The sequence below is a fragment of the Mus caroli genome, unplaced genomic scaffold (assembly GCF_978045245.1).
Source record: "Mus caroli unplaced genomic scaffold, Mus_caroli_1 scaffold_19, whole genome shotgun sequence".
NCBI classification, from domain to species: Eukaryota; Metazoa; Chordata; class Mammalia; order Rodentia; family Muridae; genus Mus; species Mus caroli.
Genome location: NW_028227274.1, coordinates 54,756,274 through 54,773,452, shown reverse-complemented (window position 1 = coordinate 54,773,452; position 17,179 = coordinate 54,756,274). Strand labels below are relative to the sequence as shown.

Here is a 17,179-nt window from a genome sequence, read left to right as displayed (position 1 = left end):
TTTTCAAAACAAGCAATAATAAAACAATTATAAATCCTAACAACCTATTCAAACTGCACCACTAGGTAACCATGTAAACAAGGTAATATTTACCCCTGAAAGTATTTCAACAAATAAGGGGAAAAGAGGTAGGATTAACACATCATTATCCATCTGTATTCAGCAAATTAAGAACATGTCAAGTCATTAAGACATCATTCTGACATCACACACCAAAAAACACCATGAGTCAGCAGTGTCCAGGGGAATATATTCAGGCACACATAAAACTATAAAGAAGAGAACTTAAAGCAGTTTGTATTCTGAGCAGCTGCGTCTGAGGAGGGCCCAAATGATGGAAATCAAGGGCCCTCCTCCGGGCAGTGGGTTGCCACACAGTGACCAGCAGCTGCCCCTCCTTCTCTTGCAGCCCCTTCAATGACCGGCCAATGTGCAGGATCTGCCATGAGGGAAGCAGCCAAGAGGACTTACTCTCTCCATGTGAATGTACTGGGACCTTGGGGACAATCCATCGGAGCTGCCTGGAGCACTGGCTGTCATCCTCAAATACCAGCTACTGTGAACTCTGCCACTTCAGGTTTGCAGTGGAGCGCAAACCCAGGCCGTTAGTGGAGGTCAGTAAGTGGAGCACATCTTGAAAACTCAGATGTAATGAGCAAATGGTGCCTGATTTTATGCCCAGGCACAAATCCTGTAGAGCCTCACTGAAGCACAGCAATGGCTTTGAAAGAGAAGGAAGTAGAGGTGGGGGAAGGGCAGGGGGGACACAGACTCTAAGAAGGACAGCTTACTATCTCATTCTGGACCCAACAGCAGAAGAGGGACCTCCACAAGGGTAGAAACAAGAAAGAAGAATTCAGTGTAAGGAGAAAGGGGAAGTTTAGAGACATGGTCTCCATTTGTTGACTCCTGTAAGACAGGACATACATACCAGACCCTCTCCCCATACTATCCACCCAACTTGAAGCAACACATAAAGGGGCATTTGGCTGTACATCCCAGAAGTCTTCCTGAGGAAGGATAGCTACAAAGCACAGTGGATTAGACCCAGATTCCCTGAGTTCTGTCACTGTGCTAAGCCATCTCACCTCTTGAAACTACTGTACAGATGAATGCCATCACTGGGTATAAAACAGCATCAAGAAACAGATGAGAAATGTTTAAAAGAACAAAGGTCTTTCTGGTGCTTTTTAGTGAATTGCCTTGCGTTGGAATTTCTTTTTGGAAAAGGTGATGCTTCAGTTCGGTCGCCAGAATAGCAGGACTTCTTTATGTTTTTAAGTGCACAGGATTTTCCCTGAGAGCTAGGGGCTAGGCTGGTCTTAGAATAATAATTGAAGGAGGATAGTTATTAGGGTATTTCTGCCCTCACTCCTGCCTCCAAATCCTGCTGATCAATTAAAGCCCCATTATTGGCAACAATAAATATTTAATACATTATGAGGCAGAGAGTGCTGAGAGGGGCCAAAGTGCAGTCTGTAGTACAGATGTGCTGAGAATCATGTTACTGTGTCAAGGCTATCCCAGGGAACCTGCAGCCAGACCTAGAACCTGAAATGAAGAGGCTCTTCCTGGGAACCAAAAGCTCTGGGCATACGTTCTCGTGGTTTTGACCTTGAAACTATAACTGGGACTTAGAACTAGAACTCGTCTGATCTGTGACTTAATTCCCAAGCTGTGCAGTGTTTATTTGGCTTGCCCCAGCAGGCTTGGCTTTTGTGAAGGCTCCATCAAGTGACCTTTCTGTATGGCCATTTTGCTACTTGACTTTCCGAAGTTCATATTTGTAGACTGCCTGTCAGGATCTGGCCCTGTACCAGGTTCTCAGGACCCTATCATGCCATAGCCGCTCTGCAGAGGCACAGATACAATGAAATAATAAGCAGACAACATGAAGATTTTCCAAGCCCAATAGCAAAGGGAAAAAGAGGTCTATTTCTCCTTTCCAGAAACTCTTGGAATCTCCCCAATTGCCCTTGCAGCCTCTCCAGGGAGCTGGCTTCCCAGGGCGAGGAAATGAGTGAGGCTTTTAAATGGATCCCTCCCAGTGGTCTTCTTTACTGAGATCTTCAGATTGGCAAAAATCCCACAGAGGACAGAGCTGTTGATGCGTGTTCATGTGCCCACACTATAGCGTCATAAACACACCATGATCCATCCCTTCCCATCTCGGAGAATGTAACACCTACAGACGGCTCTTCAAAGTTGCCAGCGTCGAGTCCCAGCCTGATGGCAGGATGGTCACTGCTGTCGTTAAACAAGGCAGCAAGGCAACTGACCTTGAGAATGCGTGAGGTGCTCTACAAGATTTAGGGCCTCACCTAGAAAAACTTCACCCAGACGGTCACCAACGGTGAAATTCTCGTTGCACAAATGGAATGTGACCGTTTTCAGAGTTAATGATGATTGAACAAGTTGAAAGTGAAAGGCAACACGCCTCTGCCTAGGGGAGGCTGACCGTTTGATCATCCCGAGCTGAAATGAACTTGCTGTTTGACCACGGCCATAAAAAGTTGTCTTTGGTTTCTCAGCTGGAGAACAAATGAGAACCAGGTGCAGGCAGGTTTTTTTTTTTAACAAGTGACATTGCTAATTGACTTTTCCCAGTCTTCCCAAAGGGCAGCATACTCACAGAGAACAATGGGTCTCAATAACTTCATCTGGGGATGAGCATGCGTCTTCTTAGCATGGCAGCCCAAGCTGCCTGTTTGGGTAAAGGATTAAGAGGACTGATGCACTAGTTCTCATTTTTATTCTCTTAATTGCTTTAATCATTATTCTGTTTATCACTTGGATCTGCCTTCTCATTAAAGCAAGAAAATTCTCGAGCATTTAATTTTAAAATCAATGTGACAATAACAGCTCTTGTTGCTGGAGGAAGCAGTTTTAGAAGTCATTTATAAATTTTATTTGTCAGCCCCGAGATGCCAACACTAGCTGCAATTACTCCAGCATCTCAGATTTGCACTTTTGGGATGCCCTTTTGGTCCTTCACTCACCACAACCCTTCAGTGCCCTTTACTCCCTGTCCCCAAGGCCTTCTCTTTCACCACCTTTTCTGTACCCCACAGCCAGCTATTAGTCATTCACTCTAGGTCCAGAGTCCAGGACTGTTGTGTATACACAGGCTATGATGCAAGATGGTTTTCCCTCAGAGGGTGAGTGTCGGCTCATAATGGCCAAAGCCGTAGCTAGGTTTTATTAGACCCTCCAGTCTGGACACCACCTTTCAGTTTGCCACTGACCATCTGTGAGGCCATCTGTGTGGCTTGCTCAGTGTCTCTGCTTCACTAGGGAAGAAGGTAGACAAGAAGCTCCCCATGACATCTTTTGGTCTCTAAAGTGCTGTGTGTGTGTGTGTGTATCTGTATATATATATATATATATATATATATATATATATATATATATATTCTGAGATTAGACAATGTCCAATGAGGGAGCACTTGCTTAGCATGCAGGAGGCTCTGGGTTTGATCTCCAACACAACAGACAAACCACACTTTAAAGGAGCATGTTATCTCTCACCTTCTTACCTGACTTGCCTGCCTACCCAGGTTGCAGATATTAAGTCCTAAGTATTTTTCCTACTACAAAGCAAGCTAGTAAAACAAGCTAGTTCCAATCCATGAGAGCCACAGAGCAGCCATCTCATGTAGTGAAGTGTGGATGAATCCCTGTTGTGGTCCAGCTAATACAGCCTCATGCGGTCTGTGTCCAATTGTGCATGGCTTGAAAGAAAGGAAAACATTTAAACTGTACAAGACATAAAGAAGGGGCCATTCTGATAAACATGCATTCCATACCTTAGTAACCAGCAGGGCGCTCAGCAAGCTGCTGGGACTGTGTTGACAAAGAAAATGTACCGAAAGACAGTTTGTAGGATGAATTACCCACAAGAATGATGGCCCACTAGAATGTAGTGAATAAACACTAACTCTAAGAAGATCATTGAATGACTGGCCCGGGAATGTATGGCCTCCTTCCTGTCCCTCTTTAGTTTTCCTCGGCTCTCTTGATAAGACAAAATCTGAAGTTATTCTTTTACACACACACACATTGTGATTGCCTGGATTCCAGTCCACTTCCAGGACAGTGGTTCTGACTGAACACTTTGCCAAGGAAGCCCACATCACCTTGTGCAGATGGATCGCTGGCAACATCCATTCCTAAGGATGGAGAATCTGCTACAGGCTCTTGGGACATACATGTGTAATAGTCACCTTTGCCCAGAAAACTCAGGAAGTTAGAGATCAGCACAACAATGCAGTGATTGAAATAAAATACCAAGAAATGGTGGAAATGCAGTAAAAAGACTTTCTGAGTCCGGTCCTCCTTGTTCAGAGAGATGTGATTTTTTTTTTCAGAGAGGGCATGGTTAGGTTTCCATATCCCTATCTCCTTTACACAGACCTAGCTAACTGATAAGAACTGTATGAACAGTTTAAAACACTGTTCCTGTGAGTCAAAGGTTTAGTTAAATTGAAAACGAGTATTTTCACACAGATCAGCTACCTGCAATAAGAGAACATAAAGCTAGGGAAATGAGGATTAAGGACTTTTTATCCAAAAAAAGTGACTTTTTTCTTTTAAGACACTATAGGAATATGGTTTTAAAGTGTGCCCTGGATTCAGTGTAATCTTCAGGTACCCAACAGAGATACAACACACAGAGCAGGGAAAAACTACACATAGTGCAGGAAAAGCTACCCACAGAGCAGAGAGAGGTGCACATAAATGGAGGAGAGCTACACAGAACAGGGAGAGCTACTTACACACAGCACAGAGATCTACTCATGGAGAAACCACTTCACACCTTGCCACTCGCTGTTTAATATGGTCAAGATTTACTTCTGAGACTGGTGAGACGGCTCATTGTTAAGAGCAGTCCTCTTCCAGAAGACCAGGGTTCAGTTCTCAGCACTCAGGTGCCAGGTTACAACTGCCTGTAAGTTGTTTCAGATTATCTCACAGTCTTCTAGCCTCCATGGCCTCTACTCTAATGATACACAGACATACATGCAGGCAAAATACCCATATATGTAAATAAAAATAAGTAAATCCTTGAAAAATATTTAGTACTTGTATATGTGTTAATTTCTTATATATCACTGTGTTAATTTTTACATAGGCATGTGACTATATACACTTATTCATATACGTCAGACTTGGGTAGAGCAGTGCTGTACTCTTACAATGCTTTGTTTTCATTTGGACTATTCATCCAATTAAAAACAAGAGAGCTTTGCTTTAGAATGTCCATCAGCAACTCCTTATGGCAGTGGGTAATTTAACTCTAACACCACAGGGGGTTTAAGTTCATTTGAGGAAATTCTGAGATGGATCTTGTTGTGTTTGGAGCACCAAGCTTCTCTCTCCATCAAAGCCTGTGAGCGCATCAGACCATGTGCTCCTTGAGTTGGATTGGATTGATAGTGTCATTGTCACTGAGGAGCCTGAATGTCTTCAGAAGGGGCCCACACTTTCCAGCTCTGCAGCTTGTCTGCTGCTCACACCCGCTCAGCCCTCTTACTGGCTTTCATTGCCAGCCTACTGTTCACGGAGATGGGGTGATTTCTTCCATCCAGTCTTTCTACCAGCATTGGTCTTTGGAGAGGCCTCTAGGTGAGCCTAGTGATTGGATCTTGAGAATAACAGTAGGTATGTGTCTTTCCCTTGTGTATAACTGTTGCTAGCCACACATTACCTTGACCTTTGACATGGTCATTTAACAGACCTTCCCTTCAAGCTATCTGCTTCCATGTGGCCTTGTGGCATCATCCTGACTCTGCCAGCCATTCTGATGACAGGTCAGATGGCCAGAAGCCGCAGCAACCCTGAATCCTGCAGTCAATCGACCTTGTGATCTCCTCTTGGTTTGGGTGGCTAATTTGGCAGTTGTTTCGTTACTTAACGCTTAGCTACAAAGAAGCTGTTTTAAGGTATCTATTAAATTCACAGCTTGCATCATTAAAAATCACTTCATTAAAAAAGCAAGCCAACCGAAGTGTTCACATGGCCATGCCAGATGGAAGGAAGCTAAGTACCCGGTGCCTGTGCTTTCAGCCCTTTCGTTGATGGTAAAGGATTAATTTGGGGGAAAATCCAATTCCCTGAATAAAAAGAGTTGCATGAGAGGATTCTATTATTTTAAATTGCACTGACACTTGCAGTGAACTTGGGTTAAGATATACCTTGTAATCCACATTTTCATTAAGAACGGGTTCCTCTCCCTTCTTCATCCCGCCTGAAAACCTCAATGGGGTGAGATTTACAGAGACAGAAAACACCAAGAACTGTTGCATGTGACTTTATTTTCACTTTTCTGTGTTTCAAAAAGCAGAATGAAGGCAAAGCAGAGCCAGCAAACAGGTGTGCACCTGCTGGCCAGACGTTAGCAGCAGCCCTTCCCAAAGCAGCCTCTTAGCAGCAGACAAAATGTCTGTGCTCTTCTCAAATCCATCCCTACATATTCCCACATGGCAAGAAAATCCAGCCAGGTTTTCTTTAAACACATCTGGACAGAGAGAAAGAGGAAGTGAACACAAGGAGACTGCGCTCCCATGACTGACTCCCAGTGTGCCTGTATGAATAGCAAACGTTGGCTGTTAAGGGCTTGAGTCTTTGAAAGGCAGACAATTAAATGTTATTACATGGGAAATGGGGAGGTGGAGGGAAAGCTGCCCCTGGACTGCTGGCAGGAGAGCTTTGTAAAGGGGAGTCCAAGAGAGGAGCAGCGAAATGTCCCCAACCCCTGCAGCTGATAGTCATCTTCCTCCTGAATCCTGCTGAACTAACAAGGCACAGTTAACTCTCAGGAATTGCCTGTGCAAAGATGCAAGGCTCCTGGCAGAGCCAAGGAGAGGCGTAAATTGTAGGAGGCATGCACAGACTTCTGAAAAGGTTACAGAGTATGCATAGCAGTCCCTGCTGAGGGCTCCTGCAGGCCTCCACGTGCCTCTGCAGTCCTAAGTCAACAACTAGCTTCTAATGATGAAGAAAGAATGCATTGCTTTAAGGAAACCCATTGAGGAATATTGGGAGTCAGGTAGGTCCTGCCTAGTGAACAGTTGTTACTAGCAATAGGCATTGCTAACGTAGATACCGTAACTTCTCTTTGCCATAGACAGTGGAAGAGTGTCCAGTCTGTGATGAGAACTCAGTACTTTAGTCCCTTTCTGATACTCTGCTGTGCCCTATTGTGCTGAGAGCCTTAATTTCCAGAATAGACCTAGATTAATTAATTTACTTTGAATCCACCTATAATTTTAACTTTAAGGAGTTCATACCCCAGTTTTTTTCCCTCCTGTTGACCCAGGCAAATAGAAAATATTATGTTATCCTATCTCAGTGTCTCCTATATTCCTACAGTAATAAAACCCTTTGTCCTACTTTGTAGACAAGGAAGCTGTAACTCGGAGGTACTAAGACACTTTTCAGCCTCAGGGCTAGTGAGGCAGAAGAATCAGCCAGGTCCTCTCACCAAAGTCCACATGGTGTCTACATATCTGGTGTCTTGGACCAATTGGGACTGCTATAACAAAATATTATAAAATAAGGTGACTTATAAACAATATGCACTACACTTATGGAGTCTGTTAACTCCATGATCAAAGTGCCAGGATGGTCAGGTTTGGAAAGGGCCCTCTTCCAATATTGTAGTTTGTTGACTTCTTTTTTTTTTTTCCACATTTTTATTTTTTTTTAATTTTTAATATTTTTTATTACATATTTTCCTCAATTACATTTCCAATGCTATCCCAAAAGTCCCCCATAGCGCCCCCCACTTCCCTACCCACCCATTCCCATTCTTTTGGCCCTGGCATTCCCCTATATTGGGGCATATAAAGTTTGCAAGTCCAATGGGCCTCTCTTTCCATTGAAGGCCGACTAGTCCATCTTTCGATACATATGCAGCTAGAGACAAGAGCTCCGGGGTACTGGTTAGTTCATCATGTTGTTCCAACTATAGGGTTGCAGATCCCTTTAGCTCCTTGGGTACTTTCTCTAGCTTCTCCATTGGGAGCCCTGTGATACATCCAATAGCTGACTGTGAGCATCCACTCCTGTGTTTGCTAGGCCCCTGCATAGTCTCACAAGAGACAGCTATATTTGGGTCCTTTCAGCAAAATCTTGCTAGTGTATGCAATGGTGTCCGCGTTTAGAAGCTGATTATGGGATGGGTCCCTGGATACGGCAGTCTCTAGATGGTCCATCCTTTCATCACAGCTCCAAACTTTGTCTCTGTAACTCCTTCCCTGGGTGTTTTGTTCCCAATTCTAAGAAGGGGCACAGTGTCCACATTTTGGTCTTCATTCTTCTTGAGTTTCATGCGTTTAGCAAATTGTATCTTATATCTTGGGTATCCTAAGTTTTGGGCTAATATCCACTTATCAGTGAATACATATTGTGTGAGTTCCTTTGTGATTGTGTTACCTCACTCAAGATGATGCCCTCCAGGTCCATCCATTTGGCTAGGAATTTCATAAATTCGTTCTTTTTAATAGCTGAGTAGTACTCCATTGTGTAAATGTACCATAATTTCTGTATCCATTCCTCTGTTGAGGGACATCTGGGTTCTTTCCAGCTTCTGGCTATTATAAATAGGGCTGCTATGAACATAGTGGAGCATGTGTCCTTCTTACCGGTTGGGACATCTTCTGGATATATGCCCAGGAGAGGTATTGCTGGATCCTCCGGTAGTACTATGTCCAATTTTCTGAGGAACCGCCAGACTGATTTCCAGAGTGGTTGTACAAGCTTGCAATCCCACCAACAATGGAGGAGTGTTCCTCTTTCTCCACATCCTCGCCAGCATCTGCTGTCACCTTAATTTTTGATCTTAGCCATTCTGACTGGTGTGAGGTGGAATCTCAGGGTTGTTTTGATTTGCATTTCCCTGATGATTAAGGATGTTGAACATTTTTTCAGGTGCTTCTCTGCCATTCAGTATTCTTCAGGTGAGAATTCTTTGTTCAGTTCTGAGCCCCATTTTTTAATGGGGTTATTTGACTTTCTGGAGTCCACCTTCTTGAGTTCTTTATATATATTGGATATTAGTCCCTTATCTGATTTAGGATAGGTAATGATCCTTTCCCAATCTGTTGGTGGTTTTTTTGTCTTATTGATGGTGTCTTTTGCGTTTGTTGACTTCTTATGACATCTTCAAGTGACAGGAAAGATCTTGCTCTTGGTGGTCTCTTCCCTAAGGGCACTTATGCCAATTATGAGAGTTCTAGCCTCATGACCCAGTCCCCTCCCAAAGGCTCCACCTCTAAACACCACCAACCTGGCTGTTTGCTGATCCTTCTCCCTTTGCTCATCAGCACATGCATGTGCACAGGCAGAGCCCACAGCTTCCTTACCAATCACCAGGTTTTCCACAGAAATGAGGGTTGAAGATATAGTCGTTGGTAGAGCAGGGCCTGGCAGGTAAGGCCCTAGGTTCATCCCTGACACAGAGGAGGGAAGGAAGGAGGGAAAGAAAGAGCGATGAAAAACATTGTTAATGAAGCCTGGTTTCCTATTGATACTCAGTTTGTCTTTTAAATCCAAAACTGGTTGTCAAGAGGGAAGAATGTATAGATGGAACTCCGAAGCCTTTTAGGGAAGTGGAGCTAATTCAGTATGACAGTATCATGGTGAACATATGTCCTTACATACTTGCCAAACACAAAGAACGTTTAACACCAAGAGCAAACTCTGGGGTCACCTATGGACTTTGAGGAACAGTGGCGTGTCAGTGTAGGCTGATTGATGGACCCGTGTGCTGTTCTGTTCAGGAATGTTGATGATGGCAGGCATTAGTTCCTTTTCTCATTTCTGCGACAGAAGCAACTTAAGGTTTACAGTTCATTAGGGCAGAGAAGGTCTACTAGCAGGGCCAGCTCCTGTCCAGTGCAGAAGGGGCATAAGGCCGTTTGCTCTCCTCATGGCTGACCAAGAATTAGACCACACAAGCTGGAACTGGGGTCAGGCCTGCCTCCCCTTGAGCTGGGCCCCTCCTCCTAAAGTTCCACAAGCTCCCAAAACAGTGCTACTAGTGAGGCACCAGGTATTCAGACATGTAAGGGGTGCGTGTTGCCGCGGATATTAGGAGTGGGAACAGTGGCATGTGGGGATTCTGGGGTTCCTATTCTACTTCTCTATGAAGTAGAGGCTGCTCTAAAATATAGTGTATTTTTAAAAAGAAAAAAAAAATCCCTGGGCCAGCAGCATGGCTCAATGGGTAAAAGCCCTTGTACAAAAGCCTGATAACCTGCCTTCAGTCCCAGGACCCACACAAAGGTGGAAGGAACTGTCTCCAAAAGTCATCCTCTCACCTCCACACCTGTTGTGGCACACATGCCACACACTCACAAATAACAGTTGTTATTATTATTATTCCCAAAATGTACCAGATTGAGTGCTGGGATAACCGAGTGGCATTTCGCCCTGTCTCTTACACTCTAGTCTAATTGAGAAATAGATGTTAGCTCTACCAACCCATGCAAGAGGTAGAAATGGTTGTTCTTCATTTGCAAAAGGCTTTGCCTATCCCTTCCTCTCTCCTTTCACCCAGTTACTCTTTCTCCACACTTGAGTCTCCCTTCCACTGAATCATTACGTCACTGGTTTCCTCTGAGACAACTTCCAAAGGAGAGATGCATTAGAAAGCCAGGAAACTCAACAGTGTGCAGAGCCTTGCCTGTCCTTCTGTGCCTGGTGGTGGCCAACCACAGTGAGGTTGAGTTCTCCAAGGATGCTCAATGGGATAACTTGCTTTGTCAAACTTTGTTTCGCAACCCTTGAAAAATAACCCTGAATCTCCCCTGGAATTACTTGTGTAATCGTCTCAGTCTCTGCTTCCTGTTCTTGACAGACACAGCTGGTCTGGGGAAAGATAAGAGCAGCCCCTTGCCAGGCCTCTGGGTCCTCAGCTGTACCTTCCCTCCTGTTATTCACCATGCATGCATTTCTACACTTGCCTTCTCTGCTGCACAGCTGCCCTTGCTCCAAAAGCAGGGAAGCTTGGGAGCTTGTTGGGATAGCCCTGGCCCATCGTCACCGAGTTAGAGGGTCAGATTGCTCTGCTGGCACGTGAGAAAAACACAAGGCGTGTTGTGTGTGAATAACACAAATAACACAAAAGACAGGGAAATGTGTTTAAGCTTTTTCCTTCCTTTCTGAATTCCGAAAGATTAAGTTTGCTTTTATGCTGTGCCACTTGGGAGGGTGTATAAACCTGTATGACCCTGTGAAGACGCCCATCAGATTGAGAAACAGTGTTTCCCACTCTGTCGGGACTTTACCTTCAGGGATGATAGTAGAAACTGGAAGATGGAAAGAAACAGTGTTGAGATTCAAATCTTGCAGGACCCGGAAGGGAAAGGCTGAGATCATTCATACGAGACCCTAGCAGTGACATCAGTCAGGAAAGGTGTAAGATGGAATGTACAGACGCTTGCTAACTAGCCTGCCTGCCTCTCTCCAAAGGCTTGCAAAGATGGCTCCATTATGTTCCTAATTATGTGGCTTTAGCATCCAACCCCAGAAGTCACTCATTTGTCACCAGTCATTTCCAGATCTGTAAGATATATCTGGTGTTCATCTGAACACAGCCCTATCAGGTGAAGGGTGATAAGGGAACAGGACACACCTGCAAGGCTCATCTTGCAAGATGGAGGTTTCTATGAGGAAACCTATAGGAGGGGGCTTCAGGTGTTTTTAAACACAGCATTTTTCCAGTCTCCATTTTTTTTTGAACAGCTTTGCACATTGAAGTAGAATCCACATGTCATGAAACCCCACATTTAAATCATACCAACTCAGTGGCATTCAGTGTAACCAAAGAGCTGAATAACCATCTCCGCAGCCAATATTAGAATGTTTCCACTGCGCCCCAGAGAGACATCACACAGCTCATCCGCCCCACAACCTCCAGCCCATGGCTCTCGCTCGCCCTTTGAGATTGGCCTCCTTGACTTGGCACAGGATTTGCAAGATCCAGCTTTGAATTCACAGGAACAGGATTGTGAGCCTCCTGGCTGTGGGTGCTCTTCACTTCTTGATTGCTTGTGTTCACGGTGACCTGCCAGTTACCTCCTGCCGTTGCCTGGGCTGCCGCTCTGAGCATTGAACCTCTCCTACTCCTAGGCACAGCCACCTCCCCTTCAGCAGCTGGAAACTGGTTCAGGGCTGGTAGTGGGTTTTCCCTCTGGAAAGCTGACTCTCTCCCTATCATGGTAAGATGTTGAAACCTTGCTCATATTGTCTCTCATTTCATGAAAATCATGTATACGCTGACTTTTTAATATTGTTAGAGTCCTTGCCATTCTTCCTCGGCAAGCTCCTTCCCTAAGTCCATTCCTTCAGTGTACTTGCTGTCTCGTTCTACTGCCTCATCTCTCACAGAGTTCGTTTCTAAAATCTCACATTTTATGCCTTTCTTTGATCTTTGAATTTTTTTACAGGGTGGGCAGTGCTCAGGGTCTAGAGAGAAATCTTACTCTCAGCCAGCCAAGCCTATCACCCATCTCCAACTCAGCAAACCCCGGAGAATCATGCTGGACCATCACCAAGGACGACTTAAGAAAATGTGGGGAGATATTTTAGAAAATGCTTCTTACCTTGTCCTGTGTCTCTGGGATATTTTGAGAATCTGGTTAAAAAAAAAAAAAGTTTATGTTCAAAACCAAGTTCAAAGGGATGGTGGGTTTTGTCAAGCTCTTTGTTTGACCACAAGTCAAAGTGCCGCCCGCCATCTAGAAAGTTGTGTAAACTGAAAAGGAACAGAGACGTCTTTTTCCAGAAGTGGGTCCAGCAGGTATAATGAAATATCTGCAGTCTGGATACAGAGAAAAGTTCCCCACATCTCATAGCAGCTTCCTTCCATACAAGGAGGCCCCGTGATGTCATGTGAACCACAGCAGTGGGTGAATTGCTGTCTTAGGCAAGAGTCCACCATGCAGTTTTGCACATGCACAGGGTCTGGGTTGGTGATTAATTTGGCTTCTTCTATGGTTAACTTGGCTCTGCCATAAAGACACATGTCTCAAGACTACTGAAGCTCAAAATGTGTATGTGTGTCACCCAGCTGGAGTAGATGTTTCCCACAGACAGCAGCTACTCATCCAGCCAGGGTCCTCCACGCCCCTCCTGCACATGTTAGTCCCTGAAGTCATGACTCATATTATCCTTGAGTTCTCAGCCTTACCACTTAAAAAAAAACCTTCTCTGGGGGCTGAAAGATGACTCAACGGTTAAAAGCTCTGCTCTTAACAGAGGCCGTGAGTTCAGTCCCCAGTACCCATGTGGGACACTGAAGAGTAACCTGTAACTCTAGTTCCAGCAAATCCAATACCCTTTTCTGGCCTCTGCAGTCATCCATATACACATGGCACACACACACACACCATACCACAGCATACCACACAATCTTAAAAAAGAATGTCTTCCCTGGGGCACCTCTAACTAGCAAAGCAATCTATGGTCATTGAACATAATAAGGTAATGCCACCAAAATAACGAGCACTACCTTTCCCTCTGTGACAGAGTGCCACATAGTCACCTGCTCTGATCATCTACCCCAAACCCCATGAGAGATAAGCAGAGAGTCCAGGGAAGCAGGAAGAATGGGTGGCTAGGCATCGAGTGAGAGGCTCTTCAGTGAGGTGCCTAACAAGGAACATGTCTGAACCCTTGAAAGCATTAGCCACTTATATGGTGCAGGTGGAGATGTACAGCATCATCCAAACTGCTCCTGCAGTAAGGGCTGCCTATGAAAGTGATGCACAGAGTTATCCAGCAACATTAGGAGTCATCAGCACTGGCACAGCTCGTGGGTTTAAGCATTGTCTCAAGTAGAGCCTCAAGAAGATTCTAGCCCTCTGTGTACTAGGGTATGCCTACTGTCAGCGAGGCCAGCCAGTCTGTATCCTGCATGTATATCTAGCAAGACCTGTTTTACTGTATTGGATGGGAAGATTCTGTGCTACTGTGTTTACGTGTGTGTGTGTGTGTGTGTGTGTGTGTGTGTGTGTGTGTGTGTGTGTGTGTTTGTGTGTGTGTGTGTCCTGTTCATCTTAATTCTACCTAGAGATAATCCCTGTTTTGCAAGGATTTGTTTGTTTTCTCAGCCAATATCTATTGAGTGCAACTTAAGGATTCTAGAAAATAGGACTAGAGACATAGACAGGCCAGGTGCAAGCAATATTCTAAGAAGGCTTACCTGCTAGGACAGAAGGATTTTTTAAATGCATACAAACATCATTTCTGACAGTGAGACAAGTCATAAAGGAACAAAACAAGTGCTGTGAGACAAAAGGTGGAGGTGTAGATCTGGGATGTCCTGTGAAGAAGGAGCTGCAAGTGACAGTCCAGCCATGAGAGAGAAAGAAGCAGGGAGAGAGGAGCTCCAGGCAGAAGGAACAAGCACTTAAAGGACCCAAGGCAGAAGTGAGGAGAAAAGAGCTAGATGAAAGATGCTTAAACTTCTTCATAGACCCTTTGGCTGTCTGTAAGAGCCTTGTATTTTTAACTGCATAGCACTAATTACATAAGGATGTGAAGGAAATAGATTACATTAAAATGTAGTTATCAAAATATTTAAAAGGCAGTGGTGCCGTGAAAGGCAAATTCTTCTTTATTAACGCGTTGTGTGGAAGACCAAGTAATTATCTCTGAAATAGCAATATTTCAGACTACCTGCAACCGTTGTGATGTGATATGAAATATCTATGGCTCTGGGGATGACAAGTACTGCTAATGACATTGAGATTGTCTGCATGACTGAGTGGGAGGCTCAACTGCAGTTAAGGGTCTGAAACCAAAGGTGAGATTTTTTTCCCCCATCCAAAACCATAGATCCTGTGAACGTACCATTGACCCCTTGGGTCTGTGTATGTAAAAACCCAAATCATGCAAGAGTCTTTGGAGAATGTGGAGTTTGAAGCAAGAAAAGTGGTGCAATCTCACCACTGTATGGAAACTGGCTTCCAGAACATCAGGAATGGAAGAGTATAAAAGATGGCTGAGTAGCTCAGAAAATAAAAAGGGAACTTGCAAAAAAAAAGTAATAAATGGCATTGGAAGCCAGGCGTAATGGCATCTGCCATCAGTCTCTGCACTTAGGAGGCTAAAGCCAACTATCCCAAGGGTGAGACCAGCTTGAGTCAGCAGTGAGACCCTACTGGGGTCAGGGGAGGAAGCAATGGCATTAGAGAGACAGAACAATCCAGGAGATAGGACTTGCTCATAGATTGACTATGGGGCTGGAGGACAGGAAGAAATGGGAGGTGACACTAGGCCCACTGACACTGGTGCTGCTGCATGCTGGTATGACCCAATCTGGACGGGCCATAGGTTCACTGGAGTGATGGAGGTCCATTATTCCATTATCTGCCTTGTGAGATTTGAGCTGCATATTCCACACAGTAAGCTACCATGCACACAAGTCCAGGGGCCATAGAGGGCCAGCCTGAGGAGTGATGTACATGCTCCTTAGTTGATCCTGATGTTTTCAGTTCAAGTGGGAACCTGCAAGTTCTCCATCGTCTTTGTGTCAGGGAGGGAGGGCCTTTTATCACCCCTGCAAAAGCTGAACCTTCTACTCCCTCTAAGGGAGACTCCCTAGGAGGAAAGGCACTTGATAAAGGTCATGGTGTCAGAGAAACCTACATGGAGACAAATGGACAGCTTATCCACTGCCTCCTCAATGCTATCCATGCAGGAAAGAATGAAAAACGAGGATTAAGATTCCAGGGAGAGCAAAAGCAAGAGGTGCTAAGAGAGTGGAGGCCAGAGGCTTACATACTAGCTTCTCCATCATCTGACCTTGAACAGGCAGCTCGACTGCCTGAGGCTTAACTTTCTATCTGGAACAGGAGTGATGGCACCAACCGGCATTATTACACTCAGGAAGATGTTCAAACAGGCGCATGAGAAACACTCAGTGCACAGTTCTGGCTAAACTAGAGCTGTTTAATTTTTCAATGTATATTTGCTATTGTGGATTTCTTAATTATTTCAAGGTAGTGTCTTCAAGAGAGAGAGAGAGAGAAATTATAACCAAATGAATACAAAGGACCTTGAATAATTTTGCTGGGTTTCTCATGCTATCTCATGACCTTTTGAGAAAAGAAAGCATTCCATGGTCATTTTCATCTTAGAAAAAAGCTTAAATATAAACTACAGGTTTTTCATCTTACAGTAACAACGAAAGTAACTGTGTCAGAATCAAGTGAGATTTTCTATATATGGCTGTCTTTAATCTAGACTAAAAGCAGTGAACTTGATGACTTGGTGTTTGCACACAACAAAACACTTTCTTTCCCGTCAACTTAATTAGTCTAACTAATACCATAGGATCAGCCCTGGTCAGGGCAGCTGATCTAAGATGTCTCAGTTCTGCTTCTAGGTCAAGCCATGTGTGAACAAAAAAGAACAAAGTCTCTGGGGCCAGAGAGATGGCTCAGTGGTTCAGAACGCCTCGCTCTTTCAGAGGACCCAGGATGCAGTTTCTAGCATCTACACAATGGCTTACAACCATCCATAACTTCAGTTCCAGGGAATCCACCCTCTCACTCTGTAGGCACCAGGTACACTCATGAGTGTATACATACATGCAGGCAAAGACTCACCCACATAAACTAAAAAGGAGCTTTTTTGTTTTGGTTTGGGGGAGGGGGTCTAAGACAGCACTTTTTCTATATACAAGCTGTACTACATGTACTCAGCAGTTTGCATTTGTGTGTGTGTGTGCACATGTGTGTGTGTGTGTGTGTGTGTGTATACTCATGCACACGCACATATAGGCCAGAAGTGAACACCAGGTGCCTTCCTCTATTGCTGTCTCCACCATGCTTGTTCAGAAGGGTCTCTTCACAGCTGTGCAGATGTGACTTCTGAGCTGAGTACTCTGTGTTGAATAACCAATCCAGAGCTCGTGTCTAGAAGAGGCGAATTCTCCTTCTCTTTATGTAGTTACAGCATTATTCTAGCAATACCCTAGGGTTTTTTCTTTTTTCTTTAAAAAAAAATTTGAAAATAGATTTTCTTCACACAATAGATTCTGATTAACCTGGAGCTCGCTGACTGCCTTGACAGTCTACCCAGAAAGCCCTGGGATCCTCCTGTCTCTGCCTCACGTCCTTCCCTTCCCCGTCAAGCTTCAGGGTAACAGGAACACAAGCCATGCCCA

General features: G+C 44.5%; 1 protein-coding gene across 1 annotated transcript in view; it reads left to right on the top strand.

Annotated features, from left to right (window-relative positions):
- Window positions 1-17,179, top strand: part of Marchf3 (membrane associated ring-CH-type finger 3) — a 145,203-nt gene that overhangs the window by 112,003 nt on the left and 16,021 nt on the right. Inside the window, exon 3 of the mRNA XM_021150520.3 lies at window positions 410-614. Within this exon, the coding sequence (XP_021006179.1) occupies window positions 410-614 (205 nt within the window). The remainder of the gene's footprint in view (window positions 1-409; window positions 615-17,179) is intronic.